Source organism: Solanum stenotomum, chromosome 5 (genome assembly GCF_019186545.1).
Source record: "Solanum stenotomum isolate F172 chromosome 5, ASM1918654v1, whole genome shotgun sequence".
Lineage (NCBI taxonomy): Eukaryota > Viridiplantae > Streptophyta > Magnoliopsida > Solanales > Solanaceae > Solanum > Solanum stenotomum.
In genome coordinates this window covers 41,713,270-41,728,143 of record NC_064286.1, presented here as the reverse complement: position 1 = coordinate 41,728,143, position 14,874 = coordinate 41,713,270, and the positions used below count along the sequence as shown (strand labels likewise).

At 34.5% G+C, this 14,874-nt stretch overlaps 1 protein-coding gene across 1 annotated transcript in view; it reads left to right on the top strand.

Annotated features, from left to right (window-relative positions):
• Positions 1-12,743: 12,743 nt before the first annotated feature.
• LOC125863998 (uncharacterized) overlaps positions 12,744-14,874 on the top strand; it is a 4,550-nt gene continuing 2,419 nt past the window's right edge. Inside the window, exons 1-2 of the mRNA XM_049543954.1 lie at positions 12,744-12,852; positions 13,706-13,953. Of these exons, the coding sequence (XP_049399911.1) occupies positions 12,744-12,852; positions 13,706-13,953 (357 nt within the window). The remainder of the gene's footprint in view (positions 12,853-13,705; positions 13,954-14,874) is intronic.

The window sequence follows — 14,874 nt, the reverse complement described above, 5'->3', positions numbered from 1 at the left end:
AGTTCTTGAGATAAAAATTAGGAGTTTGAGAGGTTTTTTTGAGTATATTCTTTTGTACTTATGTTAGGTATTCGAATCTAAGTAAGTTGGGAAGAAACCATTCGATTCTACGTGAATTAGAGCCAAAAAGCGAACAATAAAAATTCATCGTATTGTTCCGGGGGAGGGCTGAGGCGGCACGCCCAAGATGCACCAGAGGGGTGGGGGCGGTACCCCAGCAGTGCGCCAAGAAGTGTTCTCTGAAATTTAGGGGCGGGTCCCAGCGCCAGCAGTGCACCAGGGTCGCTTGCCTTCACCCTTTTTTCCATCGTTTTATCCACCTAAGTTCTTTTAAACTTTACCTTTACTCTCTATCGATTCCAAACAATCTAAACTGCTTCTATAGAACTAAAAATCATTCATAACCTTGAATTCATAATTCATAATTCAAATTCAAGGTAGAGTTAAGAGTTAAGTCTTGAGAGTTCTTCCGAACATTTTGAGAAAGTTCCTTTGAGTTATTTTGAGGAGTCATCTACGATTTCTTAAAACTTGTTTCAAGACTCGAGTAGGTGAGTATGAGAATGAGGGTATTGTATTCATGAGTCTACATTATCATGGAGATCCTTCATATCATGAATCATAAGTCTTGAATTCACAATTCAAATTCAAGAAAGAGTGAAGAGAAAAGTTCAAGAAATTATTTGAGTTAAATCGTGAATCTTTTGAGATCAACTATCTATTTGACCTATATTTTGAGGATGTAACTATGAGAATGAGAGAAGTCATATTCATGAGCTCCATATTGTTATGTAGACCCTTGTGTCAACTTGCTCATGCCCATAAATCCGCATGAACTTCATAAGTTGAGTATCTTTGAGAGGAGTAGTATCTTCAAGCTCTAAGTTTTAAGTATTGAGTTCCTAATCCTTTTGAAATTATATTCCTAGTCATGGACTACTACATGTTACCCATTGAGTTAAGTAGTTCATGCTCATAATTCCGCATGAATCCTCTAAGTCGATCATTCTCGAGATGAGTAGTATCATTGAGTTCTTGAGTTTAGGAATTATTGAGTTCCAAGTATTGAGTTCTATGTATGGTTATGTCACTCCCCGAGGCTATCCCCTTGACGTAAACACGGGACCTAGGATAACGAGTGACCCCAAGCTAACCCTGAGCTGGCATATCATAAGCATACTTAAACAACTGAACAAAAGATACTATGTGGAAGCTTAAAAGATGAGATAGACTGAAATTTTGGGAAATACCTAAGCTAAGTCTGAATTTATAAATATTGAGCAAGAGTTTAAGATACTGAATTATAACTCAAATACTAATGTTGAATCTATCTATGTGAGAAATAAGCCTCTTAATGACTAGAGATGTTGGGACATGCCCCCAACTAACTCTAGGAAAACTGAAAATAAAATGAAAGATTGAAATATAAAGAACATGTATATCGTCCTCAAAAAATGAGGACTCACCAAGGATACTCCTGAATACGGATCGGGAACCGATCTACACTTGATCTGAATGTTGAGGACCTGAACCTACATCACAAAAAGATGTAGCGAAGAGTATGCGTCAGTACTTGAAAGGTACTGACCATGCATGATAGGATAAAGCTGAACAAACAGATAACTAAACATAGCATACTGAGCAATGATATAATCTGAACGGAATGTAAAGATATTGAGATAGACTGAATATGAACTAAACTTGATGCAATGACCAAGTACATAACATGCTGAAACTGAATACTAAAATATAACTGGGAAGTTTGTTAATGCACTAGAATCTGACTGTGGGAGCTACTATTAACCGACATAAAACAACATGAGTTAAATGTGGAGTCTGATGTATACGCCCCATTGAGAGGGACCAATATACATTTCCAAGGGTATAGAGGCATCCTGGCGTGATCACTAAAATTGATGCCGACAAAGGGGACTTATAAACCTACAAGGGAAAATAGTTCTGGGACTATGAGGGTGACTGGCCCTAGTCCAACTCGGTCTAAGCCTACTCCTAATTGGAATGTGTACGATAAAACATAACTGAAATATACTTGATAGCTCAATATTTTGACATGCTAACTGAAAATGTAACATTAAGTACTGATAATGCAACATTTGAAAATGGAGGCATGTATATATGTTTATCTGTCCTAGCTACTGTAATTTATGAACTAAACGAATCTACACAACTAGGGTTCTGAGTTTCATGCAGGGAACTAAGGAATACTGTTACAAAAACATGATAATCTTATTTGGAATTCCAACAGCAAAATCACAACAACTATCTAAAGTCCTAGAAACCCTAGGTCTAAGCAATATTTACGGAATCAAGATTCTGACTGAAATATTGGGACCTAATGTGTGAAAGGAACCCACTAGTGAAATCCCACATACTTGGTGACAAATTCCACAGAGATATCTTTCGATTTCAGGGCTGGAAATGAAGAAAACCTTACGCATTCTTAGAGAGGGTTTGGTCGATCGCGTTTTCCTCTTTTTGTTCTAATTGGATGAATTTTGAAGAATGAATTGACTAGGGTAAGTTTTGATTTAGTTACTATGCTAAAACTATCCAAAACGGCGTAGTTTAGGAGTTAAACGACGTAATTTAGGTGTCCAGCACATAGAGAAAAAGACCAAATGACCCGATTCATAATATCTGACGGGGCCACCGACAGACCGTGGATGGACATTTTCATCTTCCAGCAGTTCTAAAAATTAACCCAATCCTTATTTGTTTCTTCTATACATTGTACGATATATAATAGCTTATATTTGTATCAACGTTTGAAATCCTTCCTTTCAAATTATAAAAGTGCACATTAGTTAACCTTTTTTTTCATTTATGACAAACCATCATACTTGGAAAACATTTTTCCCATTTATGAATATTAATCATTTAATTTATTTGATATATATCATTCCCTCAGAAAATCATTATTCCTTCGCAATCATTAAATTTGGTAAGTATAATTCTTTTTGCTATTATTTAGGACTATTATGTGGTTTCAAGTTGCTCCGTGCTATCTACATTTTTTTTAAAAAAAAAATATTTCATTGTACATCGAAAAAATGGTTTACCACCTTGGAGTTTGTAAGTTGAATTGTTTAACCTTATTTATTATTTTGAAACAGTGAATGTAAACTATATGAATCAATATGAAAAAAAGATATTACATCAAATCAAGGATATTAATAACAAATGGTGATATTTTTTGGTTTCATTTTTTGTATAAAACCTCCAATGCTTTAACGCAAATCATTATACAAATTATTTAATACTTAACCACATTGAAAAATTGAGAGTAATGGAGGTCTTTGCTATTTTAAATATAATATTAAAAGTACTAGATCTTTCAGAGTTTTCCTTTTGTTTTTGATAGTTTTTAGGTAAATATTTGTCTTATTCAGAATTGATGTGTTTATAGTACTTTTTTCTACATTTTACAGCAAAATCTCGAAACATCAATAAAATGTGCTAGAATCAAATTTATTTGAACACATTCAGACTGAGTTTTAATATAATTTATTTGGAATGTGTGTTTCTATCGTAAATTATAACTCATATATATATATATATATATATATATATGATGTATGGTTTTCTATTTTTTCATCAACATTAGAATCATGGTTTAATTATATTTCTTTGTTCTCTCACTTGATTCAAATCAGACTATTCTCCTTAAATGTTACTTACTTATTTACAAATAAAGAACCACGATGGTACATCAATACAGAGGAGGTCAAAATTGATGAAGAATGGTTAATAAAAATCCACTATGAATATAGTATCCTCTGTTAAATATTTGATCATTTATATTAAACAAACGAGTCACAAAGTTAATCATAACGACAACTTATTTTCAATTTTGTTCCAACTATATAGAGTAGAATAGAAATCGGCCTTAATCTTTGTTTCAAGAAGCTCCACTTATAGCTATATAAAGTAGAATCGTAGGCCACCTTCACCTTTGTTCGAAGAAGCTCCGTTGATAGTTGATCCACCTAAAATACATATAACGGAGATTGTTAGTCAAAGAAAATAACAAAAGAGCAATATAATAATTCTCATCCCACAAGACATGATAATGCGATGGGTGGTTGTTGTGAACAACTTTGTGTGCTGACGTTTCAAGACTACCACAAATGTGATCGAAGGCTAATTTTTAGTGGACCAGTCCCCAGTTACATTTGTGGTAGTCCAAAAGCATCATCACACAAGGTTGTATATTTAAAGATATAGCACCCTATAGTTGATGTAAAATCTTTCATAAAATGCTATAAAAATATCAAAGGAATAGTCTAATCAATATTTCAGTTTATAAAAATACTAAAAAGAAAAAAAATATGAAAAAATGATTATTATTGCTTCTATCAGTATAATAACAAAGGCCTCCATTTTTCTATTATTTTCAATGGAGTGAGCTGATTATCATTCAGTGAAGTATTAGGCTTGATGATGGATTGCGTTAAGCATGGAAGTTTTAATTTATAGAAAAAAGAAGAAGAAAATAACAACTTTAGTCATTAATATTATTAATATGACATAATGTCATATCTTTGACAAGGATTCTTATAGTTGAATTTATTTATTGCAAGGATATTTTCAATCTACTTATATTTATTTCTAGAATATAACATTTAATTCATCACACTCAATTTTGGAGTATGAATTTTCAAATATTACCTTTTTTGAAATTTAAAAGTGGAGGTAAATTTTTGAAATTTAAATTTTTAAATAATATGTTTTATGCAATATTAAGTTTTCTATTGGATAGAATACTCTCATCAAGTTCTTCTTGATGTTGTTCGGAGTATTGTTGCTTTTATCATGGCCCAATTGGCAGTGATTGACACCCACACTAACCATATAATGGGAGGCTATCGAAAAATAAGAGACTAGGCCACTAGAAGACAATCTAACAAATAACTAATATTTAAATCCAACTAAGCTTTAAAAATAATGTCAAGGTCAAATACTGAACTAAATCAACATCTGTCATGACCGAAAGAATACCCTAGATATGGCATGGTGTATAACATTCTGAGATTCCCTACACAAGCCACTTCACATGCAAATAAAGAAAGAGTTTAACATAAGAGTGGAAGTCTACTCATAGTTTTGACAAGCCAATCTAATACATCAAAGAAATTTTCATGCTCTAACTCATACACCACGTACAACGTCCGAAAAATAAAGACATATCAAAAAAAAATTAAAGATGACATGCTCCTCGGAACATGAGGACTTACCACGTCTTCAACCGTGAATGATCAACTAGCTACGAGCGGAAGGAAATGAAGAGTCACACCCTACAGTATTAAACAATGTAGGAACAATTAAGCATAATCAGTACATTGAATTTAATAAGTATGAGTGATATGCATAAAAACATAAAACATGATCATAAAAGGACAAAACGGGAAAGTATGATATGCATGACCAAGCAAAACTGCAACAAAGTAAAACCTTAGAGAAGAATCATAAAGCATGAACATGGTCAATACAATTTGAAATCGTAATAGAAGCTTCATAAGACCTTTCAAGTAACTTTAGTTCATTTTGTGGGATATTAACTATTAATTGACATAGAACAAATGAGCTATAACATGGAATCAGGTGTCTTGCTTTCAGTCAGAAAAATGATGTCATTACTTACCAAGGCAAAGACCTTAAACTACTAGCCTTGGTGGATCCTCTGGCTTTGTAACTTAAGATAATCCCACGAGGACACATAGTTAGGGACAAGAATATTGCTACTAAAGGCCCAACCTCTACTAACATGAGATCCTCCATCTCGATGTCCTCTCGATGCTAATTAATGTCCCAACAAAATTAGTCATAAACATAATCATATCATCATACTTGGAAAAACACTATCAAGTTACTAATCCAAGTTTAAATGATTATCGAGTAGCTCCATAAACCATGTGTGAGAAAACCTTTCACTAATCATGATTTCTTCGTATGAGAAAGCCTTTCACAATTTCATTGATACTCATCTCTAAATAACCTAGATCATAAAGCATTCCTTTTCATAAATCGTGCAGAACTTTCATGCACTTATAGATTCATAGTTTCTTCATAAATTTATGTCTTTAAGATTTCATAGTCAAAATCATTGAAATTTCATGTGTTTATGTGAAATCAATGGGAAAACATGTAATTGAGTCAAGACAATCATGAAAATATCAAATTCAAACAATTGAGTCAACATAATTAGAACTCATGATGAATTGAATGAAAAACCTAATCAAATTAATGAAATTGAACTTCAAGAGTTGAGAAATCTTTAGGGCTCAATGGGTTAATGGAGCCCATTGATGAAACCCTACATACCTTGAGGATCAAAGCCCAAAAGCAAAGGAGGAATAAGAGGCTTTAATCTTAAAACCCTAGGCTTCTTCTTGGACTTGAGAGAGAATTGGAGAAGATGAATGTAGATGGAATTTGCTAATATGAGTGAATAATGGACTTGGAGTAATTTTAGGAGTAGAAGGGTAGTTATTGGACTTTAAATTAGGGTCAAAACAGCATAGTATAGGTATAAGATGAATAGGAAAATACTCAAATATACTTAAGAAATACATGTGGCAGGACCATGCGGCTTAGACCTACAGATTGTACTGGTCAACCGTAGGCCAAGTTACTGAGGCCTAAATTTGGTCAACTTCCAACGACTCCCTTCTATTGACTGTCAAACCTTCAATGGTCTATAAACCCCATCCATAGACCTCTCTTTATAAACAAAAAATTCTACAAAGTCTGAAACATTTCTACTAGATCCATCTACGACCCATCAATTTTCTAAGGCTCATTTTGTTCATTCGTGTAACAACCCATAAAAAAAATTGAGCTAAGACTCGAACCATGTTTCGTTGTGAGTAAGATTTTCTGAGGATTTTAAAATTTCATAAGTATTAAGGTCAGGTCACTAGATATAGCACCTTGAGTTCCGAAAAGAATTAAAGAGAATTTATTCAAGTCATTCCTTAGTTCTTTTAAGTTTTGGGTCAACTTCAAACGACCATAACTTTTAGCACATGATGAGTTAGTAGACCCTGAAGATATCAAATAAAAGGTCTTGGAAACCTCTTTCCAACACCGCCGAGTTTGCTAATTTTCAATCTCGTATGAGGGAGATATGCCCGTTTGAAGCTGGATTGTCTAATTAAGGAAAGTTACCTGAAAATATGAAGGGTATTTTGGTCTTTATATTAACCAATCAGCTTGAAACTAATTTTAGTAATATTTTAAGGGAAAATCTAATTTGGGTCAGTTTTCATAAATCTAAATACGGTTAGGGTTTAAGAAGAGAGATCATTAAAGTCATTCCTAAGTTCTTTTAAAGTTTTGGGTTATCTTCAAAGGACCATAACTTTTAGCACGGTATGAGTTAGGAGACCCATAAGATATCAATTTAAAGGTCTTGGAATCCACTGTCCAACGCTGTCAAGTTTTCTAATTTTTGAGCTCATATGAAGGAGATATGCCCACGTAAAGTTGGGTTGTCTAAATAAGGAAAGTTACCCTAAAATATGAGAGGTATTTTGGTCTTTTCCTTACCCAATCGGATTTATGCATTCTTGGTAGGGTTTTAGAAGTCTATCTTGATTGGAATAACTTTTAATTACTCCTAAAATACGCTTAGGGATTTTAGTGGAGTTCTGTAAGAGAAAAGACGAGAAAAAGTTAAAAGTTCCAAGCGTTCGTTCAAGAAATTCAAGATTTCGCCAAGAACCTACTTCCTTGAGGTATGTAAGATTTCATAGTGTTGGGTTCGTTCACCCACATGCCAATCATGAGTTTCTTTTGCGAATCTATTCATCAATATTGAGCAATTTAAGTTCTTGATAAGTGTTCTTGAAGTTTCATTCTAAATCTTGTTTTGATAGGATTTCGATGAGTTCTTGAGATGAAAATTAGGATTTTGAGAGTTTTATTTTGAGTCAATATTCATCTTCTTATGTTAGGTATTCAAATCTAAGTAAGTTGGAAAGAAACCATTCGATTCTCGGCGAATTAGAGCCAAAAAGCGAAGAAGAAAAATTTGTCGGATTGTTCAGCAGGAGGGCTGGGGAGGAGCGCCCCAGATGCTCAAGAGGGGGCTAGGGCGGTCTCCCAACAGTGTGCCAAGAAGTGTTGACTTAAGTTTAGGGACTGGTGCACCGCGCCAGAAGTGAGCCAGGGTCGCCTGCCCCCACCCTTTTTTCCGTCGTTTTACGCGCCTAAGTTATTTTAAACTCAACATTTACTCCCTATTAATTCCAAACACTCTAAACTACTTCTAAAGACCTAGAAATCATTCAAAAGATGAATCATAACCTTGAATTCATAATTCAAATTCAAGGTAGAGTTAAAAGTTGAGTCTTGAGAGTTCTTCCGAACATTTTGAGAAAGTTCTTTTGAGTCCTTTTCAGGAGTCTTCTACAATTTCTTATTAACTTGTTTCAAGACTCGAGTAGGTGAATATGATAATGAAGGGAATGCATTTGTGAGTCTACATTATCATAGAGATCCTTCATATCATGAATCATAAGTTTTGAATTCATAATTCAAATTCAAGAAAGAGTTAAGAGAACAGTTCAAGAAAGTCTTTGAGTTAAATCGTGAATCCTTTGAGATGAACTATCAATTTGACATAAGTTTCTAAGGAAGTAAGAATAAGAATGAGAGGAGTCGTATACATGAGTTCCCATATTGTTATGTACACCCTTGAGTCAAGTAGTTCATGCCCATAATTCCGCATGAACTCCATAAGTTGAGTATCTTTGATAGGAGTAGTATCTTCATATTCTAAGTTTTGAGTATTGAGTTCCTAATCCTTTTGAAATTATATTCCTAGCCATGGGACTACTACATGTTACCCATGGAGTTGAGTAGTTCATGCCCATAATTCCGCATGAACCTCTAAGTCGAGCATTCTCGAGATGAGTAGTATCATTGAGTTCTTGAGTTTTGGAATTGTTGTGTTCCATGTATTGAGTTCTATGTATGTTTTTGTCACGCCCTAAGGCTACCCCCTTGACGTGAAAACGGGACCTAGGATCACAAGTGACCCCAATCTAACCCTGAGTTGGCATATCATAAGCATACTTAAACAACTGAACAAAAGATACTTTGCTGAAGCTTAAAACATAAGAAAAAAAGAAATGATGAGTAATACCCAAGATAAGTCTGAATTTGTAAATACTGAGCAAGAGTTTAGGATACTGAACTATAACTCAAATACCAAAGTTGAATTTGTTTATGTGTAAAATAAGCCTCTAACTGAATAGAGATGTTGGGGCATACCCCCAGCTTACTCTACCAAAACTGAGACTAAAATTAAAGACTGAAATATAAAGAACATGTCTATCATCCTCGAAGAATAAGGACTCACCATGGATACTACTGAATATGGATCGGGAACTGATCTACACGTGATATGAATGTTGAGGACCTGAACCTACATCACATAAAGATGTAGCGCAGATTATGCGTCAGTACGTGAAAGGTACTCATCATGCATGATAGGATAAAATTGAACAAACATATAACTAAACAAAGCATACTGAGCAATAATATAATCTGAATCGAATGTAAAGATATTAAGATACATTGAATATGAACTAAACTGAATGCAATGACCAAGTACATAACATGCTGAAACTGCATACTTAAATATAACTAGGAAACTTGTCAATGCACTAGAATCTAACTGTGGGAGCTACAATTAACTGACATAAAACCGCATGAGCTAAATGTGGAGTCCGATGTATACTCCCCATCGAGAGGACCTAATATACCTTGCCAAGGGTATAGAGGCATGCTGGCGTGATCACTAAAATTGATGCCCACATAGGGGACTTGTAAACCTATTGGGGCATGTAGTTCTAGGACTATGAAGGTGACTGACCCTAGTCTAACTCGGTCTAAGGCTACTCCTAACTGGAATGTGTACGATAAAACATAATGGAAATATACTTGATAGCTCAATATTATGACATGCTAACTAAAAATGCAACATTAAGTACTGATAATGCAACATTTGAAAACTGAGGCATGTATATTGGTTTATCTGTCGTAGCTAGTGTAATTCATGTACTAAACGAATCTACACAACTAGGGTTATGAGTTTCATGCAAGGAACTAAGCAATAGTGTTACAAAAACATAATAATCTGATTTGGAATACTCTAACAACTAAATCACAACAATTATCTGACGTCCTAGAAACCCTAGGTCTAAGCTATATTTAGGGAATCAAGATTCTGAGTGAAATCTAGGGACTTAATGGGTGAAAGGAACGCACTAGTGAAATTCCACATACCTGGTGACGAATTCCATAAAGATATCTTTCAATTTCAGGGATTGAAATAAAGAAAACCTGATGCATTTTTAGAGAGGGTGTAGTCGACTGCTTTTTCCTCTTTTCATTCTAAATGGATGAATTATGGAGAATGAATTGACTAGGGTAAGTTCTGATTTAGTTACTAGGGTTAAACTAACCAAAACTGCGTAGTTTAGGAGTTAAACGACGTAGTTTAGGTGTCCAACGCATATGGGAAAAGACCAAATGACCCTCGGACATAAAATCTGAATGGGGCCACCGATCGGCCTGATCGACAGACCATAGATGGACCGACGGTCCGCCCTAGTTAGCCATCGTTCGACTTCAGAGGATGAGCTGTTGAAGGCCACGATCCACGGGCCTTCTCTAAGATTTTTTGGGTAGGCTGCAGATGGCCAACCACGGACCCCACCTACGGTCCGTGGGTGGTCCCCTTTGGTGGCACCTGCAACTTTTAATTTTCTACAATCTGGTCTTTCTAACATACGGGGTGTTACATTATCTCTCCCTTAGGAACATTCATCCTCGAAGGAAGTCTAAACTAGCTGAGTATGGAGGGAAGAAGTTGTGATCCCTACCACTAAGTACATGAAACTGAAATTTGACTGAACTAAGTTCCAAAAACAAACAAATATGTTGAAAATGTAAGTATAGCTGAAGGAACAAGATACTAAGACTGAATTTACGCATTAGTTACTTAAAGACTGGAGAGGAACTATTACCTCAAGCTGGAATGGAATCGGGAGGAAAGAGATGAGGATACTTGGCCTTCATGGTTGCTTTAGCTTCCCAAGTTGCTCCCTGATTCCTCCAAAAACCTTAACTGAAGTGACTTCTTTTTTTCTCAACCTTCAAACCTGATGATGAATAATTTCAACTGGCACCTCCTCATAAGTGAGACTATCCTTCATAACCAGACTCTTTAAAGGTACTATGGATGATGGATCACCCACACACTTTTTCAACAAGAAAATGTGAAAGACCTGATGGACTGCTGCTAGTTCTGTTGTCAACTCTAACTCATAAGCCACTTTACTAAGCCTTTTCAAGATCCTGTAAGGGCCTACATATCTAGGACTGAGCTTCCCTTTCTTGCCAAATCTCATCACCCCCTTCATAGGTGATACTTTAGAAAAACACAATAATCGATTTAGAACTTCAAGTCCCTTTTCCTTACATCTGAATAGGACTTCTGGCGACTCTGGGCTACCTTAAGTCTATCCCTGATGAGATGAACGTTTTGCATAGCATTATGAACCAAATCTGGCCCTATCAAGGCTACTTCACCTACATCAAACCAACCAACTAGAGATCTACATCTACGCTCATACAATGCCTTATAAGGGGCCATCTGAATACTGGAATGGTAGTTATTATTGTAGGCAAACTCTATAAGAAGAAGGTGATCATCTCAACTGCCCTTGAAGTCGATCACGAAAGCTCTTAACATGTCTTCTAAGGTCTGAATTGTACGCTCTGCTTGAACATCCATCATTGGATGAAATATTGTGTTGAGGTTTACCTGGGTACCAAGACCTTTCTGAAATGACTTCCATCATCATTCCGATCTTCACAATTAAATCTTGTCTCAATGTTTGTAAGATACATAGAGCAAAATGTCAAACACTCATCAATAATATACCCTTCTGCAATAGAACCTTCTGGCTGTGCCTTGTTTCGTACATAACGATTAAGCTTGCACAAAAACCTCTCAATTTTGTACATCCAACGATATTGTACAGGTCCCTGGAATCTTTTAATGCTCTTTTCCCTCCATATTAGTGATACTACCATAGAAAATAGGCAGCCAATGAACATTGAGATGAACTATGAGGCTTTCCCATGGAACTTTTGGGTGCTATGGAATCATGGCTACATATATTTTCTTGATAAGGAACTTACCCATAAACACCATACTGCTTAGTCTCTTCACTAGGCTTTCTTGCCATCAATGTAGAATTACTTGGGATATGACATACCTCAATAGAATATGTCTTCATATAGTAATTTTTGAAACCAATAGGCATTTCTTCACTAGGCTCAATATTTATCAGATCCACAACCTTTTCTTAACACTTCAGCTTATATAAATTTTCTGAAAAGTTTTTGCCTTGAAATTTGTACATTTCCTGCATATATCTATCATTGATATGTTATACTGGTTCTTTAATTTGCTAGTGATGATTCAATAGTTCAATTAATATTTGGACAAGAAGATAAAAAAAACTCGTATTAATAAATAACGTGTGTGAGACTTTCCAGTTTGATAGTTTATGTTCTTTTTAGATTTTTCGTTAGTTGTCAATAGTTGGTGCTTTTGTATAACTATTTTTGTTCAACCAAATGAGTTTATATCTTATGAACATACTAAATTTACATATTGTGTTTTGGTAGAGTTTTGTAAATCAATGGCACCGGGTGAACGTGTCTTTAGACAAACTACACTTACAGGGGAAATGACTCAAGATACTCAATCAGTGGATGACTCAAATAACCTTACTCATGTTGTTAATACAGGTAATATGTTTTATGATATTGATTACTATTAATTTATTTCGTTATTGGCCAAGTTGGAATCGAAAATGTTACCTATTGAAACTTCTATTAAAGTTAAACTTCTAAGAAAAGATATGGACATTAGCTTAGTATCTAAGGATGGTGAGAATGATGTTGGGAAAATGAAGTAGTAGGATAAATGAAATTGATTTTGTTCACTCTAGTGAAAGTTATTCAATCTCGGATGATGTGTGAATTTGTGGATTTAACTCATGTAGTTATATTTACATTTTATAAGAACTGCTTCATGATATCACTCATAATCACACATGTCTTTTTCTTAACATGAAAGCCATTGAACATTTGTATGAGCAGTTCTAGTTGACTTTGTTTTGTCAATATACTACATAAGCTACAAAAATTGACTCTAAGAAGTGGAAAATGTTGTCACAGATTTCATGTAATCATTTCTTCATGATAACGCGTATGAGTTAGACTTGTTTTATTTTTAACCAGCTCTCCGTTGCTTGTTATGACATAAAAAAAATAGGTGTCTAAAGGTACTTGTTCTGTCAATATGTATAATTTGAATCTTTTTTCTTAATGAATAGGTGTTGTGATTTATACTTTTAGAATTCAATGTCATTTTATGTAATTCATGAAACTTATAATCAATGAATGATTTAAATGATCAAAATAGATGTTATTAGCTCTCCTATATTCTCTTTGTTTCTCGATAAATTTCTTGACCTTGTTGTCTCTTAAGATACAACAAAATTCCCGATGTTCCAGTCTTCATCTTGTGCCTTACTGCCATATGTACTATTTCTTTTTAGATTTTAGGTGGTGTTTCAAACTGACTCTTTTTCATCAGATGATTTCACTAGACTTAAGAAAGGTCGTGGAAAAACTAGAGGGAAAGGTCTTGAAAAAATGAAGAAGACTTTGGGAAGCAAGATGAAAATAGAAATTCCACTGGGCAAAAGAAGGCCAACTAAACTAGATCAATCAGCAAAACTATCCAATGAGTTGGGGATAATTGCTCGAAACTTTCTATTGCTTCCAAACAAGTGGAAAGAACTCACAAGAGTGAACAAGGATGCAGCACTAATTAGATGTCATGTAAGAATTCTGTACTCTAGTAAATTTATTACATGGTAGTGATTATACTAAGGCCTTTTCGGATCCTTCTATTACTCATCCATCTGTTTTTTTGGGGAAAATCTTTGATTATATCTATCTCTGTTGATATCTAGTAGTAGTTCACCATTGATCTCTTTCTCTTTGTTCTGTGAGATTCATATTTTCTTTTAACTTTAAAAGAATAAGAATCTTATTACCAATAGTTAATAAACTAGAAAACAAACAACTAGTACATCAGCTCAACTACTTGCTACTAAAACAACAACTAGGGGCATACATCCATCTCTTCAAGCTAATTCTTTCCTAAACTATTTCTCAGGGATCCTCTAAATAAGCTAGAAAAAAAGAAAACTAGTACATCAGCTCAACTAATTGCTACGAAAACAACAACAAGGGGCATACAGATTGCTACTAAAACAAACAACTAGTACATCAACTCAACTAATTGCTAGTAAAACAACAACCAGGGGTATACATTCATCTCTTCAAGCTTCCTTCCTAAACTATTTCTCAGGGATCCTCTAAAGAAGATAGAAACTTGTGGATCAGTATTTTCAACATGAATGTAAGCTTATGCTGCCAGGGACATTTTGTAAAATACTACAACAAACTTTTGCCTTTAGCTTGTTCCTACTCCAATTTTTTAGCCCATTTAAATGCTTTTCTAGGTACTCCTTGTTAGTGTAAAAGTTTACTACATATGGCTCTAGAGTACTCACATAATGAACTATAATTATTATTATCTTTTGATAAAGTAGGAGATTGTATAAATGATATCAAGAAGATGCTTGTAAATCAGTAGTTTCTAAAGAAGATGGAAATTTGTGGATCGGTATTTTCAACCTGGATCACAAATTTATTCATCTTAATCGCAATATTTTAAGCTTATGCTGCCAAGGA